General features: G+C 36.3%; 1 protein-coding gene across 4 annotated transcripts in view; it reads right to left on the minus strand.

The window, feature by feature from the left end:
- Positions 1 to 22,187, minus strand: part of ANKS1B (ankyrin repeat and sterile alpha motif domain containing 1B) — a 448,856-nt gene that overhangs the window by 359,236 nt on the left and 67,433 nt on the right. For all 4 annotated transcript variants that reach the window (XM_074575799.1, XM_074575789.1, XM_074575760.1 and 1 more), the window contains exons 4-7: positions 20,623 to 20,919; positions 12,775 to 12,850; positions 10,399 to 10,500; positions 1,931 to 2,041 (exon numbers count right to left, since the gene is read on the minus strand). In XM_074575799.1, coding sequence (XP_074431900.1) covers positions 1,931 to 2,041; positions 10,399 to 10,500; positions 12,775 to 12,850; positions 20,623 to 20,919 — 586 coding nt within the window. The remainder of the gene's footprint in view (positions 1 to 1,930; positions 2,042 to 10,398; positions 10,501 to 12,774; positions 12,851 to 20,622; positions 20,920 to 22,187) is intronic.

Raw genomic sequence — 22,187 nt, forward strand, 5'->3', positions numbered from 1 at the left:
ATATCTGCTAGGTTTAGAGTTCTTTTTGTGTTATATTTCTTCATAGTCACTGTTTGTTATGCTAGGTAAATGTAGATATTCTAAAATATTTTCTAAATTACAACTATTGCCAGTTATGACTGAAATTTTCAGAGCCAAGAACAGAATTTGTAAATGAAAAGAATCTAATTACCTTTTAAATATCTAAGTAACAGAAATTTTGTGTTCAAAGCCCTTATTACTGTTAGTCAACAGTATCTTTGCATGAAACTTATAAATTAAATACAGATATAATTTTGTTTATTTATATTCTGCTTTTTAATTAGAAAGTTGAAATTATTCCAGATTAAGTTTAATAATAATAAATAAAAAATTGGAAGTAAAATACCTAAATATTAAGAACTATTCTAAAATCCTGACAAAGTGCCTTAAAAAGGACCAGGACTACTGTTTCCTACAGAACCATGTTCACGTACCCAAGTCCCATGTTCTCCCACATATGGCCTGCAATACTTCTTACCGGGCAAGAATGAATTCTGTGTGACAAAATAGGAACTGCAAGGGTGCTGACTGACCTGTGAGTCTGTGTACACTTACACACTGTCAGAACAAATGCATAAAAGACAAATTTTTGCCTATTTCTTTCAGTGCAGGTACTAATTAAGGTCTCTATCCAGCTGTTTTCATGAAATTTACAGAAAAATAATTGATACTGCTATGTCTCTTCCAAATTTGGTTTATATTATTTGAAATTAGATTGCCAACGAATGGCAGACAGATGGATGGGAAGCACAATCAAGTACAGTTTCTTTCCTTTAGAATCAGATTACACAATAGACAAGCAAAAGCCAACTAGCACATTTTACAGTATTTATGCCTTGAAAGTCAATGTGAGATCATGACCGTATCATTAAGAAGTAAAACATATTTTAAAAATATTTACTACTTAATTTCAGGACAGACATTTCTATTGCATAGGGTAATAGGCTTCATGATTCTACTAATCTCAAAGGAACTATTTATCTTCATACACCATATGTCTGGTAAGTACCCCAATGGGAAACATGAATGGAACTAGTGCATTTGCTTACTATCACCGTGAAGATCATAATCTGGCATGCAGCAGTAAACTTAGTTTTCTCATTAATGAAAACTGTCCCTGTAAAGGTGTTTCTTTTAAAAACAAAAACAACAACAAAAAAACCACCACAAAGAAAACAAAAATAAAACACACACACCCCAAAAACAAAGAAGAGAGGTTTAGTTATTTGCCAGCAGTCGATTACATTTATGTTGGATGATTACAGAAGGCAGAAGTCAGCTTTGTTTCTATACAAGGATGATTTTCATGGAAGAGCCGGACACCACACTCAGGAAATGCCCTATTTAAGTGTCTGTGGTGTGTAAAGGGTGAATCAGAACATAAGACGAAAGCACATGCACGCAGCAGTGACAGTCAAGATATATGAAAGATATGTTAGAAGATGAGTGGAAGCGCAATACACAAGTGATCTTTGAAAAAGGCATCCAAATGTAACACGACTGGAAGAGGTACTCACTGGGAAAGATAAAGTACATTCAATCTTTAACTGGAACGTGAACAATGCCGGCAGAGTATTTTGACATATCTAGTATCCGTTTGCTTTACTTGATTATGAAATGTGTAAGGTCAGATAAATTAAAGAGATTTAAGATCAAATAATGTAATACATTGTAATCCATCAGTGACTTGTCCTTTCTGGGAATACAGTTCTTTGCTTTCCTATATGACATGGATTACAGTGTATGCAGTCAAGATAGGTAATTCATGGTGGGAAAAACCTCTCAATATCAATAGCTTTCTTAATCTTTCTTTTTCATTTTGTATGTTTGTATAAATGTCTTAGCAATATAATTTAAATATTAAAGAGAAGTTCAGTACAGCTTCTGTATTCAGAGTACACGTATTTACTTTTAGCCTTTGGAGACGGAGGAACTTCGGGGGACAAAATGCAAGACTGATGTTCTGCGCATTCCAGTGGGCGTTCCTCCGAAATACTTGCATTTCCTGTTTCCATATATTCTGCAATTTAAAGATACACATACACTTAAACTCCTGTATTAAGGGGGCTTATCCCAATCAAAAGTATATTTACTACTACATTATTCATTAATGCCTTTCCAATTTTTCATATTACAACCTTGTAATTATTCATAAACACTGCTGCAAGGCAATCATTTATTGAAAGTATTATAAGAGACTACAATGGCCAGTTCTGTAACAGTTTCAGCCGATTAAAGAAATCTCATTGTAGGAGTAATGAGTTGCGATTACCCCTGTGTTTTTCCTGTCTCCTTGAAATACCTCTGTAACTATTCCGTTATATTATTACTGTTCAAAGAGTCTTCTTTTGTTCTGAATTTGTTAAGAGTTTTCAGTCAAGATATTCAGGATGTTCACAATAAGTAGGTAAATTGATACTGTTAAGAAAACCAAATATTCTGTTTGCAGCACAGACATAATACATGAGAAAAAAAGAATACAATCCCAAAAACTTAGTTAAAACTAGCAGTCTAAAAAGCAGTGTTCTAAAGTTTTTGTGCTTTTCCTCCTTAAAATTTCCTTTATCCCACCTTCATGATGATGTTTATAAAAACAGAAAGCCACGGAATGATGAACGTGCTAAACTTCAATTTCATTATTATTATTTCTGTGTAAATATGTACATTACTTTTGTGTGGTTTTCTACACCAGCTAGCTCAATGGAACAACAAGACCTGAATGAATGTTATTCTAGAACAAATAATGAATTAGAAATTAATTTATGCAACAGTGGTGCTTTTTTTTTTTTTTTTTGCAGCAGAGTGACTGGTTCTCAGTTTGGGCAGTTATTCTGCATCTGCAATTTCTTGATTTTTTGAAGTTGCTTAAACAGATAGTAACCACAACAGCACACGTTGCAATGCACGCAAAAGCTAACTACAATAACTGCTTTCATCAATATCGCATTGAAGAACTACAGAGTTTCTAGGAAGTGAAGTCTCCCTGATTTAATTTCTACAGTCTACAACGCACTTGTTTAGCTTGCTGTTATTCCTGATTAAATAACAAATCCCAAAACCCAAATATAATCTGTGATAAAATAGACATCTGAGAAAATGAAATTGGAAATGGCAGAGAACAGCATGCAGTTTCAGAATGCTTCGCAGGTTGTTGGTTTTTTTTTAAAAGAATGTATGATTTGAAAAAATCATATATTAAGTTTGATGGCTGGCAATGGTCCCCTGGATAATCTGCCATACATTTCTTCATATGAAAATGGGCACTTTATTTTTTTGTGTAGTGCTGAAAGCAAAGAAGCAAAGATGAGCTGTAAGAGATCATGAGAAAACCAGCAGCATGACAAAATGCTCTGGAATGTTTTCCAGCTCTGTCAGCTATATTATTTGTCAAGTTAACATGCAAGATGGAGGAGAAATAAAAAGGAAACTACATCTAAAGAAAAATAAAAGGAAAAAATGAATTCATGCCTGAAAATATTTGTTTGATAATTGTGCAACTGACCAAAAGCAAACCTAAAATGAAGTTCTACCAGGTGTGAGTGTTAAAATTATTGGATCAATACAGGTATTATTAGGAAAGGAAATGCAGGGGAGATCGTGAAGATTATTTGTATGGCTATGGTTTTAAAGTAATACTCTATTTTTATTCTTTGTCAGGCCCCACTTTCAGACCAACGCACTTACCTGCTGAAGGCTAGTTCTGAGGAGAAAATCCCAAGTTCAACGTAAGTCTCATAAATATTTACTTTAAAAACTGCAGAGTTCCTTGCAGAAAACCTCTACAAAAGGCTCAGCACAAGGTACAGTGTAGAGGTTTAGAATGGATCAAGAGTGTGCCATCCTTGTAAGAGCGCAACCCTTAAAACTTCGGACTTGTGTGGGAGTTTTACTCCTAACTTGGTTTTATACTATTGAAAAGTCTACCTTATACGTATGAGACAAATACAGACTCGGACTCAGCTGTGAGAGGCTTATAGTCTAGGTAAATGTGTACTTACCCATAATATTATCAAAGAAACAGACATAAAATAGGTGATACATGTCAAGACCCAAAGATTAAGTACATACAAGCAGCACATGCTTTCACCAGCAACCGAATTCTATCGCCTGCAGCTGGCTAAAAATTAATCTTCAAAGCCTGTCCAAACTTATTGAAAGAGATGATACTTTTACCATCATCTACTGACTACGGTGTACTTGAGAGACTGCTCTGGATTCTATCACTTTCCTCAGAAAAAGAAAGATAATTCAGAACAAAGCCAAGCTTAGTCAATTATACCACTTAATGACCAGAACAGTTTCCCCAGCTGCGGTCTCACAGAGTTTAGGGAAAAGCCTGTCATTCTTACGATAGAGGGGAGTAAAGGCTGTTTGGGACACAACCTGTCAGATTCATAACACTGCCTTCACCAGCTTAACATCATCCTGTTCCATGTTTCAAAGACAGTCGGCATGACTAGCATACAAGGGGTGAAGGAAGCATATGTTAATACAGACTTCAGAGATGTTTCCTCACTAAACTGCTTTGGGAAGAACGGAGTATTTTACTTCTGTTGACTCAAACAGCAGACTACAGTTCAGTAGGGATTAATACGAAGAAGCTCAAAAACTTTGCCTGCTTAGTAGCATTCTTTTCTACAGTTATCTGATTTTAACACAGCCCCACTCAATCTGAATAGGGCCACGTGCACAAAAAGTAATAGCATAAAAGGGGTCACACAGCAGTGGAAATAAGAGCTGTGGGGAATATGAACTGAAGAAGGTAACAGGCACTGGAGAGTTCAAACTGCTAGAACGTCAGCTTTCTCAGTTTCTGTAACACTGGTTAGGTCAAAGCCAAGCAGAAGGGAAAGCGTTAACACATGAGCAGGGAAACACAGCTGCCTCTCCACAGAGCAGCCAGGGCCAGGAGGGTCTGCCACGAAGAGAGCGTGGCCCAGCTCAGCAGGAGCTCCTGCTGAACGTCCAGGGGCAGTAAAAGCTCAGGCTCTAGAGCAAAGCTTGCTTTAACTTCAGCTCCTCTAGGTCCTAATTCCTCAGTGAGGTGAGAGGGTCAAGATTTTTGCTTTATTTATAAACCTTTGCTAAGAGTAATGGCTACATTAGCCTCACAGAGCCTTTTACTTTTCCTTTTAATAGGAAAAAAAATAAAAACAAACAACTTTTTTTTAATTTTTATTTTGAATGAAGTATGAGCTCCTTTCCCTTTTGTTTTGAGGCCCTACATTGGCCATGCCATGAGGTGGATTCACATAGAGTTCCTCCCTAGAGTGACTTCCCCTAGAGAGACCAAAAGGCTTTTTAAACTCTAAAAAAGTCAAATCTGATTAGACTAAAAATCTGAACACTCACCTTTTCAAACAGAAGACTCTCCAAGTAACTAGATCAGAGGAATAAAACTGGTTTAGAAACAACTCCCCTCCATGGCCCATGCCCCTGCAGGGGGATCCTTACTCTTTCTTCACTTTGTCTTCCTGAAGGGCAGCAATCTTCAGAGCACTGTCTGTCCTTACCAGGGCTCTCCCAGCATCTGGCTGAGGATCCTGCAGCTCCACTGAGCCCTACCCCAGCCCATGAGCTCTCTAAAAGCTCCTCCCAAATCAGCTCACTTGCCACCTGAAGCATCATGACCCAGTTCCTCTTTTCTTTACAGCAGCAACAGTTACAGAAAACCAACTGGTAACTGCTACCTTGAGGTGTGCTAAGGTGACAGACTGAGCTGAGGTGGAGACTGGGCTGACTTCAGTCTCCTAAATTTCAGAGGAAAATTCTGAAAGACTCAAGTTTGACTTAATCACAGAGAAACCTGAAACCAGTAGATTTTTAAGTTATAGGCACATAGGGAGACTTTTGTGCACGTGTTCAGGGAAGATAAACAGAAACAAGCACGCAAGTACTGCTATGATCCTGAGTAGGTAAGAGCACAGCTAAACTACCAGTACCCAAAACAACAGCAGTTAAATTAATTCATAAACATAGTTAATACTCTACAGCTTTTGCACAACAGCCTATAAAAGGAGCTGAGAAGTCCCCAGAAAAAAACCCAACAAATTCTTTTCATCCCACACAGCTGTTATTAAATCCTTGACTGGAAACTTACTGCATCCCTCCAGTGAGGCCTTCTGCACTCAAGGGAATGGAAGATGTACTTGTCCACAGAAAGACAGGGAGAGACAGGGACAACACATAAAAGAAAGCCTGTGCTAATGACACTAAAGCTATTTAAGCAGAAGGGAGAAGAAAGGAGTCCTGGTTCTGCAGCTGCTTATGCATTTTCAATTTATGAATAATTCGGTTACATGTACAAACAATGTTAGGTTCTCAAGTGGCTTCAGCAGAAGAGAGAGCTTTTCATTACATCTCCCTCCATACTGTCTACGCAGCAGAGCTTATTGTGCCTTCCTGAGGCTCGTGTCAGTTTTCATCTGTTTATCTACTACCTTCCTTTTTTTCATAATAACGAGAATTCTGCTTCCAGAAATAGTAATAGAGCAAGATTCTAATAGAGAGCGTAGTCGGCTGTGAAGAAAGAGTTGAAAGATGGTATAGCATGCACCTGCGTCACGTTCACATGTGCTAAAACTAAAACACAGCTGGTCGATTTAATTTTAGGCCTACTAGCTTTGGCAGCATCCCTTTTATCTTCAATGCCTAATTATAAAGCCCTAAGTGGCAATGCTGTTAACTGCTTCAGCACTGGATGCTGTTGTTTTACTCCATCCATGAAATGCATCCAGTAGACTGGCCTTTCTTGGCACAGTATCCTAATTCTCTGCTCTTGGAGTTCAGCTATTTCTTTATTACCACATAAAGAATCTAAACTGTAATAAGTATTTTTAATTGAGTTCAGTGCAACCCAGACCTGAGAAAGACACAGAAAATGATGGGACATATATGAATTACAAAGAATTAAAACTTGAACTGTCATTTCTAATAATTCCATCTACAATTAACAGGTAGTAAAAACCCATTCAGATGGTGTATAGTTTGCTCAGCCTTTTTCACGTTGCTCTTTAAACTGATTTTGTTATCTATTTTTCTTCTATCAGATAATGCACCAAAATCTCCAAAACTATGGCAGACTTTGCAAACACACAAAAAAAATATTTTTGCAGAAACTTCAATTACTATTTTCTCAGGGTAGTGAGAAAAGATGTAAAGTAAAGATCACAGAAACACTAGGATCACTTCTAAAACCCCACTGGCAAAAGGTTTTGTTTCTTTTTAACTTATAATCTGTGAAAAGTAGTTTTGTAAATATTCTTTAAAAAAAGGGAGAACACCAATAGAAACATCTATCCACACTGTTTAAATTCTGGAGGCTCGTTCACCGGGGGCTACCAGTCCTACAGGTTTTAGTATCAGCTGAATGGATTTAGTATTAGTGCCTCCATGAATTGCTTCTAAAGACACAAATTACTGTTTTTTCCTTCAAAGAAATTTCTCATAAATAACCTCAACACTAACTGATTTTCTTTCAAAACTTTTCTTACAACTCTGTTAGCCCTCTGCGTATAGGACAGAACACTACCTATCAATCAGGCCCACCGGTAATACTAGTCACATTATTTCCTTGTCTGTTTCTGCCAGTCTGTTTATATGCATATATGCATCTTTCAGCCTTTGTTTTATATTTTGAAAGCTAATGTCTTGTGCCAGGAACAAATATTATGCTATGTTAATACTATAAACTGTACACTAACACTCATAATAATGCAAGGGGGAAATGGTAAAAATGAGAATGCTAGGTGATAAAATCTTACTCTACCCTGGCAACAATGTGAAAGAATCAATTTAATGCAATTGTGTCTGCATAAAGAAAAAAAAATGAGGAAGAAACTTCCAAAATCTGGTCAGTAATTGTCTGATGCCATTAATTTAATTTCTGTTTCCTATAAATCTATATGAAGGAGACACTAAGCTTCTCTAGACAATCATCTGAAGACAGAAGCTTTAACAGGAATGTATTTGGAAGCCGCTAACTCTCTTTCAGCAATTGCTCTTTCTTTGCATTGAATTCATTACCCACTGAAGTTGAACTCAATTACAGTATATTCATGTTTCCCAAAATCCCAGTGCTTCACTGATTTTTCAGCTACAACAGGATAAATGCCCCCACTACAGGAAGAATATACTCAACTGGCTTTTTAGAGGAGGGTAGGTCTACTGATTTTATTTTTGAACTTCCGCTCACAGTTCAAACTTTATCATTGATGATTAAAGCTTCAGTGAACCCTTTGTTGATGAAAAAGAACCTCAGTGGGTTCCACAGGGGAGTTCTGAATGGGCTCCTCAGGTTTTCTTAAGATTTAGAATGACATCTTTCTAAACATTTTTCATCCTTGTACATCAGTTCTGACTATAAAGCAGACAGAGCAAAACTAAACAGCTGCTTGTTACAAGCACAGTTTCATCATACTAGTATGAGCTGAAACTACTAAGCAGTCTTCCTTATATTTACAAGGCACACATGCGATGATTGCTTGTCAAAGCATCAAAAAGCCTTGAATTGGATGTATTTCTTTTTTGTGGTAAAAACTAAGGGTAGATACTGATCCATCAATGTGACAAGCCCTTGAGAGGGGTTTGGGTGCTCTATTTTTCATAGAGCAAGGTTACTTCGAAGAAACTTTGTTCATGAGACTGCAAAGTTATCACACTAAGGAGAAAATGGAACAATGCAGAAATATTAAAATGAAAATTAGCTTAGTTGTTGATGGGACATTATAATGAATCTTAGATTAATATCTGAAAGATGATTGATTTGGATGTGAAAGTGGAAGCTCTGACTGACTCTTTTCTTGCCATTGAAGAAATTTCAGTATGATATTAACCCCCTTTTCTTCTACATAGTGCTATGTTCATGCTGCAGCTCAGTGAGGACATATAGGCTGAAGATTTCACTATACAGTCTGAGTCAAATTAGGAACTCTCTTCTGATGATGGGGGGAGCCTCCTACTTCCCTCACCCATATCTTCCTCCCCGTTTTTTGATGCACAGTTCTGTCAGTTCCCTGGGACAGAGCTAACTCTGGGACCTCAACCACATAGGAGGCAAGTTCATTAAAACCAACAAATGTATATTTATATAATTATAATCTTATTTTTTATTATTGTTACATACTATTAAATATAGATAATATAATAAGTTATATATTTTATATATTACTGGTTTGTGAACTGAATTAGATCACTTTGCAATCTCATGTAAGCAGGGGATATGGAAGAGAACTGTGTAGCTGGAAGTAGGGGAAGAGGACAGACGAGAATGGGGGAAAGGGAAAAAAATAGGAAGGGAGACCGCAAGGCAGGCTGTTAATTCAGTTCAGCTATAACATGAATGTGGTCTTTAAGAGAATACCTCTCATCCAGTCTGCAAAATTTTCATTATAGTTATAGGAGTTTTGTATCTTCAGTCTGTCATCTCACTGGAAAACTTTACCGGAGCTGGCTAACAACTTTAGAAGAAGAAAACTTTTAGAAGAAAACCCGAAGGACACAGTGTGGCCATATGACCTCATTTTCTCTAGGAAATATTCTTATGAAAGACAGGTGGGAGACTGAAGCATGAGCTAGTTCATATGTAGAACCAACACTGAACTGATTAAAATGTCTTATTTAAAGATGGGAATAATCAATACAGGTGGAGATGCAGCAGTGATACCTGCAGGGAACTCCTCTGTCAAACATAGTTAATGAAGGACTAATCTGAAAATGGAGGGAACAAATTCCATAAAAGAGAAGGAATGATGTTTAACACTGAGTTATGTACTAGCTCACATTTCATCACTTTATTGCCATCTTCTAGAGTAAAAAAGTGAAGTAAACAATGGAGTTACATCAGTTTTACACCATGACACTAGGACAAGGAATGAGAACAAACATATGTACAACGAAATTATATTATTTCTGCTATAATGACAAGAGTTACTGCCTGGTTTAATTTTTTTTGAAACTTAAGGAAAATCAGAAAAATGTAATGAAATGTTTTGAAAATTCGTCACCATCTTTCAGTCATAGTTGTTATTTATGAATGAATCAAGGATTTCAACTGTAGTTTGCCATCACAATTTAATGGAACTGCAGTGAAATATTACAATATTTTATTATGTAATGAAGAATGCACAAAGAGTAACTGTAAATGACATACCATGCTAACATCTATCGTCAGAAAAAAAGAAAGGGTTTACTCTGAAATTCAAATATTCAGCCACTTATTTCTGTGTATCTAGCAAACAAGAATTTTGTCTTTTTAATTCAAAAGATTACTCTTTTGTATAATAAAATATTTAAAGAGTAGAAATTACTATATATCTTAATATTCCTCCATGCTCTTCTGATTTGTCTCTAACAAGTGTATAACTGAATATGACTTACCTTGAAGTAGAGCCGCAATTTGGAGTGACTGCTGAGATGGATGTTCTTTAAGAATATCTAAAACCGTCCTACCCAAACTGTCCTTTATGTTGGTATCAATTCCTGAAAAAGAAAATGATCTATGGTGGAATTTTTAACCCCAAGTACTTCTGATTATAAATGTGGTGTATCAGACTCAATTATCTGGCAAATTGAATGCAAGCGGTTTTACAACTGTAGCAGATTAACAGCTGTGTTATAGTTGAAGTACAGCATCCATTTCTGTTTAAAGCTCGAGTAGCCTAAAATTCACATGCTGACATGGATTGTTTTTATGTTTCTGTAACTCATGGGGATATAAAGTAAGCTTCTTAAACCAAACTTGGGATTATTTTGGCAGACCATTCCTGAGAAACAGCCATCCTGAAAATAATATTTTATAAAATCAAGAACTTCACTCATTGTTTTTCCTTCATGCCTGGATTCTAATTCTCCCCAAACTGCTCTGATTCATTGGGGATTTTCTAGACCATAGTACCAGTATGTGCTTTGGGAGCAATACTGAAAAAATTATTAACCTTAAAATTTTGTACTTCATGGTGACATGTTTGAAATTCATGCTTTGAGTAGACTGAAATACCTGCATGTAGTATGAGGGCTGTGTGAACAGGCAGAGAATTTCCCCACAGACTGTTCAGACTGTTGACAAAGTAATTGTTTGGCTCAAACTGTGAATGTAACCATAAATAAGTTTGAGGCTTATCCTGGATAGGTCTCAGAAGAAGTGTTGTACATGATACCGCATGACTCTCCACTTTGTCTTGTAGGGGCTACTTTGGAAATGTTTGAATTATGGTAGAAGACTGAAGTTGTTTTTTACTTTAGATGTACTTTCATAAAAAGCAAAGGCATGAAAGGTCATAACGAAGAGAATAAGATTCTTCTCAGGACGCTGAATAGAGGAAATCAGAGGAAGCAGGATTCATGGGGACATTCTGGAAGCATGGAAGGATTTGTCTGCTCACCAGAAAAGGCTGCAGTTCTTGTCATTTCCTGAACTGATGGAGAGTTTCCTGATTTGTTTTGTGAGAAAGAGATATTTATTTTCTTACTGAAAATGAAGCCAAAATATTGCAGGGTTAATTAGCAGTGGCAGCTGATTTTCAGAGGCCAGAGACACCAACTTACACCTTTCCTTCGTAGTAGCTACTTATAACATCTTCTGAGTCTTTTTTGAAGCAGAACTAGAGAAAAGGGGATTGTTAGATAAAAAAGGCAGAAGGTGGGGAGTGCTGCAGAAGTGCAGAGTACTTGGGGTTGAAGAAGTTCACAGTGAAGATTCTACTCCACTGTCTTGTCCAATTGCACTCTGGCAGAGGCTATAACATGTACTAATCCGTACGAGGTAGTCTATCTGTGGTCTAAGGGCTTCCTATGTTTCTGTGATGTTCTCCAGTCCTTCCTCATTTAGTCCTTCCTCTTTTAGGTGAATTAATATAAAAAGGCCCTGCTTTTTTGAGGGCAGGTGAAGATCTCTTTCTGCCTCCTTTTTATGTATCCAAACAAGAAAGCATCCTGGAAGGACCTTTTTTTCTGAAAACAGATCTCAGATCTGTTGGATCTGTTGGATGAGGAGCTGTGAGAAGGACATACCTTCTTTTGCAATATATAACCCCACAAGCACTGACAATAAAGACCACTGAGATCCCTCAGTGTAATGGAAATTCACGTATCTCAGAGAAGTAATTTCTAGATATTTTCATTTTCACTGATCTTCTCATTTATCTGAGAAGACAGTTTTTTAGATGAGTAATTTACCTGCAACAATTCTGAAACTCTTATTCTATGAATCTGTGATTATGTAGTAGATGCGTTTGTTGGGACACTAAATCTTTCTTCTCCTGTTCTTTCAGGACAAATGTGATTCTCAGAGACACAGTGCCTTCCTCTTTCTTTACAGGCACTCAAAGTTTATCCAGGAAATGAAGGAGCAAGCAGGATGGTGTGTTTGTTAGGAATAGCTAAGTGAAGGAAATAAATGTGAACATGAGTATTCTGGCCTCTAGATCAAAGAATATTCTTGTCTGTGTTTCAGAATGAATTACAAAATTTTATGTAGCCATTTTGTTCTCAGAATACATTTATTCTCAGAATACAGTGGCATACACTGAGTCATATATGGAATTTCTGAGTCTTAGTGAAAACATTCCTTTTGTTCTCTGTGTATAGTAATTTCTTATTCTAAAAGAACACTGATTTAAGGAGAGGTACATGTGATTAGATTTGCAAAGGCTGAGAAAGATAACAGTAATTTCTATAACCAAAACTTGAGGAGACATACACCAGATTAGGAATATTAAGGATATTTGTTCAGTGTTTCCTGTAAATTAGATTTACCTGTTTCAAGCAAAATGCGTACTACCTCCACTTTTCCAAACAGGGCTGCTTCATGTAGTGCACTCCCTTTCTCTGTCTAGAAAAAAAAAATATTGTGACATTTAAAATGCCAATTAAAATACCAAGAAACCCTTTTTAAAAGAATACATTTAGAAAAGAAGTATTTTTTCCCCCTCTACTTTATTTAAACATAAAAAACATTGAATGGGCAAGAACAAACACTACCATAATTTTTTTATTATTATTCAAGGCAACAACATAAATGCTGTCAGTTCTACTATAAAAATTAATAACTATAGAAGAAAATATAATAGGGATGTAATACAACTCCCATTTAACAAGCATGCATTTGTGTAAAATTTCTAAACTCCTATTACAGGCAGTGAAAATCTAGTCAATACCGTCAGTGGAACATAGCTGTTCAGCAGAGTCAGCCAGTTTACATCTGCACAGCTACACTTAGGTGTTTTAATCTGAAACTGGATCACACTCTAGAAGGTCAATTCAGTTGGACAGTGAGAGATGCCCTAGGATATCCCACCCGGCCCCAGCTGATGTTCCAGTTGATGCTCACGTTTCATCTGCATCATATCTGCCCCACACAGATGCCTTGGATACCCTAACGCACTTCCAACAGCATTAAATGTCTACGTTTAGATCATTTAAATTCTACCTTAGATGTCTGTGAACCTGATTTTGCAGATTTTTGTGATACAGAATTCTTTGTGAATGGACTGTTGCTCAAATAATATTTATAGTACTGAAAAACAAACTATGTCTCTGGACAAACTGCTTCTCTTAGTATTTTATACTGCTGAGTGTTAGTGAAAAATATGAACAGAATGCCTTTCCATACAATAGCATTAGCACTACCTACAGCATTACTAGATCTCACTGAATCTCTGGCTTCTGTCCTTTTTTTTGATAGTAAATTAGATTTTGAATGTTTTTTATTTGTGGGCAAATGTTAAAGGGTTTACTGCTGGAATTTTTTTCTATATTTTATCCAAATGCACCGTTGTCATGCTTGTTATGGTGGAAAGATTTTAAAGACACATAAAAAAATTAATTCTGAAATAAAATAGTGATTTATTATTTATTAGCTGTATCAGTATGCACCAGTGTTACAGCAATGCAATGACAGGGTATTTAGAAATAATCGGAGATCCTGAGATGGGCTGTGAGCACACAGGAAGTGTACATATGTCCTACCAATAGAGCCTGAAAATGCTATGTCCATAACAGGAACACTCAATTTTTATCTTTCTTCATACTTAGTACATGGGTGTATAAAGTAGAGCACGCCCAATGTCATTTATATCCCAGCACATCAGGTATACTAACAGTATAATGGAGAGAAGGAAGCCAGTAAGAGAATATATGTGTATGAAATACGTATCTTAAAACAATTACTAATCTTTCCATTTTCAGAGGCAATCCAGATGAACCTTCACAGACTTATTCTGAACAAGACTAAATAGTCAGATTTACTTAGAGATGCTTCCAGAATTCTTTACTCAAACAATATCTACAGGAGTTTTCTGGTAACTGCAATTGACTTTAACACTGGATAACTCTCCAGTGACATAGTGCAACCACAAAGGTACACACAGAGCTTAAGGTGCAGCTCAGAAATTTCTGGGAATGAAAAAAGTTCTCAGAATTCACTGCTAGCTATAATTACGATTACTGAAAAAGGCTTGACATCAGCAATCTTGAAAAAGGCTTTAACACAGCCTATTATCCTCTTTGGTCCTTGTGTGGATATGGGTTTTCCTTCGGATTTGTCCCTTACTGACATGAATAAACCTCAAGACCATTGGGTGGACCTGGTACTATTAACACAGCGTTCCTTGTCATCAAGGATATGAAGGACAGCTGTGACTCTCAAAATATTTGACTTTGGAAAGACAGGTGATGAAATTCAAAAGCCACAATGGCGAGAAGTTTGGCACAGTAGCCTGCCAGAGAAGAATACCAAAATAGGGGCTCAATCACAATTGATCACTCGCTGTTTTGAGAAAAGAGGGATGTCTCTCTCATATTTGAACATATTCACTGCAGTTGAACATATTCTGTCATATCTGAACACGCGCCAGCAACGTGTCCTTGCAGCAAAAAAGCTAACAGTACCCTGGGCTGCACTAGGAGGAGTGTTACTGGCAGGTCGAGGGAGGTGACCTTCCTTTCTGTTCACCACTGGTGAGGCCACACCTGGAGGACTCTGTCCAGTTCTGGGCTCCCCAGTACAAAATAGATATGGTGTTACTGGAGAGGGTCACTAAGATGATTAAAAGACTGGAGAATCTCTCTTATGAGGAAAGGCTAAGAGAGCTGGGGCTGTTTAGCCTACACAAGAGAAGGCTCATGGGGGATATCATCAATGTGTACAAATATCTGAAGGGAGAGCGTAAAGAAGACTGACCCAGGCTAAGTGGTATCCAGTGACAGAAGAGGTAATGGGGAGAACCTGAAACACAGGATGTTCTGTTTCAACACAAGGAAACATTTTTTGCTGTGCAGGTGACTGAGCCCTGGTACAGGAAGGCTGCAGAGTCTCAGTCCTTGGAGATATTCAAAAGCTGTCTGGACATGCTCCTGTGGAACCTCTTCTAGCTGACCCTGCTTGAACAGGGGAGTTGGACCAGATGACCTGCAGAGTTCCCTTCCAACCTCAACCATTCTGTGATTCTGCCAGGGATACACCAACAATGCAATCCATAGTGGTTTAATTGTTATAGGCGGCCTGAGCATTAAATTTTAGTCCTACTGAGGATGAACTGCAGAGATGGGAACCAGCTGCACCTTGAATACAATTTTAGACATCATTCTGTATTAATACTAACAAGGAATCTTCTGTAATGAAAAAAATGGACATACATTAGTGACAACAACTATCTACAATCCATTGCTGTGGCGTGATCTGAGACTGAGAAAGATTAATGTTCCGGCATGCTGAATCAACAGCTTTGAAGTCAAGGAACAGGATCTATCTTCAGATTCCTCAGTTAAGGGGCGGGAAAGATCCTGATATGATAATTGTCAGAACTGGCAGCAGTCCTTTCTATTGATCAAAAATCCACACCAGAGGAAAGGCAGGTAATATTTTCCTTGATGAAAGCATACATCTCATAAGAAATGGAATGAAAACTAACACGAGAAGAGGAAATCTCCTCTAGATGTCTAAGGCAAACAAAACTATCTAGGGGCAACTTGGGAGCCAGCAGATAGCTCTGTAGCAATGAATCAAAGATCTGCTATGCATAAAGGGAGCATAGAAACTTAAGCCACCTACATACGTAATTCATAGTGGGAGAGGAATCCAAAGCCAAATGCCAGTTTTTTCATTTTATACTTTCTCGCTTCTTGGCCTATTCTACCATGATATTTCCTGTCGTATCTGAACATGATCCTGAAATGCTTTACAGGCATTCTGCCCTGCCCTGAATTCTGGGGCAGCCTTTGCTTTACGACTCCAAGCTATCAGACAATGCTAATGAATGCCGTACCCCAGAAATGCGGTATATATTGCAAACAGTCTGTTTGGAAGGGGGAATTTGAAAGGCACACCATATAAAATGGAATGATCTGTCCACTATATAGGTGATTTTCTGAGCAAGAGGGGAAATATTACCACGAAACTGAAAGAAAATCAGTCTGGGAATATGGAAATGGAAAGCACACTTGCAAGATGCAGATGTGTAATCCTGCATGAGATGTCATGAAGATGAATGCTGACGTAAATCTTAAAAGCTCTAGGCAGGTTTTCATGGTAACAGTGAATAATTAATGAGTGAATCAGATCCCTTGACCCAAAAACTGTCCAGAAGGCAGAAATGTCCTTGTTGCCAGAGAGTTCAGTTACCAAACTCCATTTTAACATATGGAGAATGCTGAGCCCCAGGATGAACAGGGCCAAGAGAAACTTGTAGGACTGGCTGAGAAGATGTCTCTCTCATTGTAAATGTACATGCAGACTACTACTTGAAGATAGAAATAATGTTATGGGTTGTTTTTCTGGTGCACTAGAGAATGTTACACAAATTGGAAGGATTAAAAAATGTAGTTGCAAATAATTTCTATATATTATTTAATATGTGCTAGAGTTTTTAGGTAGGTCTTTTTCACTTATAATGGTGTACCTATGTGCAAATATTCTCTTGTTGCCTATACTACAGCAAGCAAACTTCAGATTTATAGACAATATTCACTGTTTTACTTCCTAAAGCTTTCATTGCCTTTGATCATATTTTCTTGGCAAAGTGAACACTACCATTATATTTGGAAATTCTTCCACGGTGATATTTAATGCAAAAAACGCTGGTATTTTTTCATGAACACAGTGAGCTTTGTGTCGATGGATTAGATATTGATTCCCTGGCATAAGTTTTCTGTATATCAAATATGGTAAACTATAGCCCAAATCGTGCTACGCATATAATAAAACAGTCCCTGCCCCAAGTAGCCTACAGCTAAATACAGGTACAATGTCACAGCTGGACACACAAAGCAAGCAAGGATAGAAAGACATTGTCAGGATACACCAGGAGACACAAATCAACTTGGTATACAATTTGCAGGCTCACATAAAAGCATCAAGGGTTTTATTAATTAGACATTTTTTTAAACATGTAAATATGCAAGAGCTTGTAATTAGGTCACTTGTCTAGTCCTTATTCATAAGCAGTTTACTATAGTTTTGATATGGATTTCAGACATAATCTGGAAGATGGAATGGTAGCTTTGCAAATTGATTCACAGAATATCCTCCGTACATCATGACAGCAAAAAGGAAGGGGCATAGCTCTTTGCAGAAGAACTACAGTGATAAGCAATGGAAATTGCCATCATTACTGGAACAGACAGGGAAGGCAAATAGGGATAGATGAAAGTTGGATAAGCAGAAGGGGCCAAGTTTTTAAGGTATTTACAATTATAAAATTACTGTTTACATGAAACACACTGAACTGTGCAGTATCTTATTTTACTGAGGGCCCAAAATCTATCACTCACCCAAAACCTGTGTATTTTTCATATGTTTCAATTTAAATGAAAACTTCAAAGCATAAAGAGATGAAGCAGATTTGTATTGCCCACTTCTAAATAATTTCAGATTGAAGGATATTGGATAGACCTGGGAAATGAATAAAATGTGTGATTAATTCAATCAAAAATTATATGCTGTCTATTATTAGTCCAAATATTTGCTATGATTAAAAGTGCTCAGGGAGTACAGAAGAGAAAGATAACATGGCTAAAGTAAACTTCCCATTTAAACAAATAAATATTTACAATTACAGAGTAATGGCAGATAGGCTACTTCTATAATTGTCTCTCAACATTCTGAGAGCTCTTTACTGCTGATAAGCTGAATTTATTTAACGTGAATGAATGTGTACAATTTTATTTACCACATGGGATTATATTTTGTATACTGTTCTTTCACAATCAGTGATGCAGAGCAATTTAATTAATATTAAAAGAGCTGAGTTCAGTTTTAAGTAACAGGCTGATGTTGTATGCTCTGCTCAGTTTAATAAGCTGCCAGTAATCATCAACAAAGAATTTTTCAGAGGTTATAGAAATAATAAGTTAATAATATGTACAGAGCCAACTTGCCAATATGCTAAGATGCTGAATGAAAAGGAACATATTGATGGAGAATGTTTACACCAGTGAGAAAATAAATAAATGATATTTCCTTATGGCAAGGAGGACAAATGCAGAAGAAACAAGATTGCCCAGTGCAGAAAACAAATTTTTTTTAAAAAGTAATCCCTTCTGCCTAAGAACAACTAAGAAAAATAAGAATATAAATTACTTAAAATAGATCGGAATTTAAAAAACAGAGAAAAAAGTCCTAAAATTTTAGCGTAGATGGCAATAAGATCACTATTACTAAAAGAATCTCTCATTTCTTAGAAGAAGATTGTACATAACTTGCAGACACTATATTTTTTAAAGAGCAGCAAAAAACTTTTGGCATAACTATAGATAGAAATGGCTTAGGAGAATTCACAGTAGTGCTAAAATTATCTAGATGATTACATAAGATGAAGAACACATTTCATAAAAGCATTGTGTAATATTCAACCCTCATGTAACCATCAGTTTGTAAGTTGTCATGACAGAGACTGTTTTTCTTCAATTATTCTATTTCTTAAGCATCAATTCAGGCATCAGTTCAGTTTCTTTCTGACTTTTTCCTCATTCATTTGCTAAACATAGAAGAGAATATAAACATTCAGAAACATGTATTCGAGGGTTCCATTATGTGTTGCTTTAGCATTAAGGTTTTCTAAATTACTGAAGATGTAGTAATAGTAAAGGACAGCTGAAACAAAAGAGCTGCTTGTATTAACCTTTGCAAGGGTACGACTTTCTAGTAAAGAAAATCAAGAGCAAATTAAATTGGAAGCATAATGGTAGGCAAATACACAAGTAAGCAAACCACAGAAAAAAAAAGTGTTTCAGTCTGAAATACTTTGAAGCAAGTAACAATATAACTCAAAAGATACTACAGCTAATAAAAGTAGAAAAACAATTTTACCACATTTTCATTTTGAAGGCATTTGAGACTATCCATTTTAAATCTTAAAATACGTTAATATTTTCTTGTTTACTTTGTTGGTTTTGGGTTTTTTTAATCTATCTTTTCTTTCCCATTTCACATTCTTTTCCTCAGGAGTTGAAAAACATGACCTTGATGGAAGAATCCAGAAATAAAAGAAGTGCATGGAATCCAGGTGCAATCTTTCTATATAAAAGGGAATTATGTGTACAAAGGTGTTTGATTAAATGCACCTAAAGCTTAAAATGCTTATAAAACTTAGGCAAAGTTTAGGCAAAGTTCATAAGATTTAATAAAACACCTATTGGTAAAGAATGCCTGGATGTGACTCTAAAATAGATGTAATTATGTTTGTTTGGTTAGTTTATCTGAAAATAGATATAAAGCTGAAACAACCTTAATTTGAAGCACATTTTATATACTCAGACAGCAAGAAGGCTACTTTAAATCTGAAGACAAAATACACTTTAAACTCAAATACAGTGCCGTCAGTCAAATAAAGAGGAATCATAAAACTGAGGCAAGACTTCACACATAACAGAATCAGGTCCTCTGTAGTTAAAAGACTTGGACACTTTCCACTACAAAGAATTGGACGTAAAATTTACTGCTGCTGTACCTTGTATCTGCTCCCATCTATTTCTCTTTTATTTAAAATTACCCCTTTTACACCATTATAATTTACTGTGCATAGAACTAGATGCACCAAACAGCTAACAGGTCGGAGTCAGTAGCTTTAAGAGTATATTACTATAGGCTTTTCTTTTAGATTTATACAACAAGTGTTTAGAAAAGTAGAAAAACAAAATTATTATTACTTAGTAACTTTGTGTTTAGAACGGGATAACCCTGGAAAATGAGTCCTTAGTCAAACGTTTCAGATTGCTATGACCATTAAAGACCATAGCTTTAGCAAGTCAGTTTAGTATCATTAAAACCAATGTTGCAAAAAAAAAAATATATATACAACCACAGGAACAATTGATATGATTTGTGTATCTACATGTCTCAAGACAACATTAAAATATACACTCAGCGTTGAAGACACATATCTTTCTTGAGTTATCCCTTTGAACACATCATTTGGGTGATAAGAAATAACTCTGTATAAATCTATCAGCTTGCAGCATTTCTAACACAGTAAATGCAAATGTATTTTAAAAGAAAAAATGTAAGAAGTTATTTAATTTGAATCATATTCTAATGATAAAGGAAAGTAAGGAAAGAAGGGAAGAAAGGTGGAAAGGAAGAAGGGAAGAAAGAAATTACACACTAACTTGGCAGCTGACATCCATTCCAGCCTCCAGAAGCACCTGTACAACAGCTTTGTGGCCATTACGTGCAGCAAGATGCAAAGGAGTGTGTTTTCTTGTATTACAGTTCATCAGGTTTGGATATGCTTTGATGATCATTTTTACAACACGCAGACGTCCATAAAGTGCTGCCAGATCCAGAGGTGTTTCTAGTTTGTTGTTCCTTATTGTAGGGTCTGTTAACTCTTCTAACAGAACAGCAACTACTTCTGAATGACCATATTGAGCTGCACAATGCAGTGCTGTTTCATTTTCATTGTTCTGTTAAAACAAAACAAAAGCTTCAGAAATCCATGTTTAATCACACAATAGAACTGCTCGGCTTCTATAAATTGCCTCTATGACATCACTACACAGGCAGGGTTTACAATATAATGTATGGTAATGCATGTTAAATGCTTCAGAATAACTCCACTAAAATTTTACTAATAATACATTAATACTGTGGCTCTGTGGCTCTCAAGCAGATCAGGTCCTTATGTGTCTACATTGTTCCCAAACCATCTTTAACAACATGCCCCAAAAAACCTTGTTGCTCATGATACGTGACATGCCAAAATATGTAACCCTTCTTCATTCAGCTGCCCCTGAAATCATAGTTGAGTCCTTCTCTTAGAAATTCTCTGAAATTTATCTTAAGTCTCTCTTCTCAGTATAACTGGTTTTAAATCATAGCAGTTTGTTATTAGAGTACTGAAATTACAGAGAAAAACTGCGTAATGAAAATGTATCAGGCATAAGGCTAGTTTCATACATCACTATAAAAGTTACTCTCAAGACAACAATCAAAGTATGGAAGAAACCAAATAGCAACTGTAGATATTAGAAAGACTCAGCATATCACGTAAGCAGCTGGTCTTCTCAGGGCTCCAGGAAGATACACACGTGCGTTTTAAGGCATATGAGCATTTGTAGGCTGTGGATTGAATAAGTTTTTGCTTTATAAAGCAATGACCCCCAAGTCTTTCCCCCAACACGATTTATTTAATCTTAATAATAGATAAATATTGAGAATAAGCAGAATCTTCTTTGTTTTCTTCCAGTTCTGCCTGTATACTTGCAATCCCAAATAGACAAATAACTTTGGGCAGAGAGGAAGAAAATAATTTACAGAGCTCTCTGAATTCTATATGCCATCTATATTATTAATATATATTACATAGTCTCTAGGAAGCCTTAAAATAGACTAGACGCTATACATTTTAAAAGTATGTACATTGAATGCCTCTTCTGATATATGATGTATAAAATTTTGTGACAGTTTTGAAAATGTTGTAAAAGTAGAAAGCCAATCAGCTAATGTGTCATATAAAGAAAAAAAAAAGTAAATTCAGAAAAAAGATACTAGAGAAGGGTAGAAATATAATTCTAAAGAAAGGAGAAGAGATAAACCTGAATCCGTAGGCTGTATTTCTCAAAGAAATAACTGAAGAAAGTTCTGGGGACAGTGAACTTAAAACAGAAAAAAAGATTTGTCATTTGAAAGACAGAAATGGTGGGAGAATCAGAGAAATGCGGCTTTGGCCTCT

This window comes from Larus michahellis, chromosome 1 (assembly GCF_964199755.1).
Source record: "Larus michahellis chromosome 1, bLarMic1.1, whole genome shotgun sequence".
Classification (NCBI taxonomy): Eukaryota; Metazoa; Chordata; class Aves; order Charadriiformes; family Laridae; genus Larus; species Larus michahellis.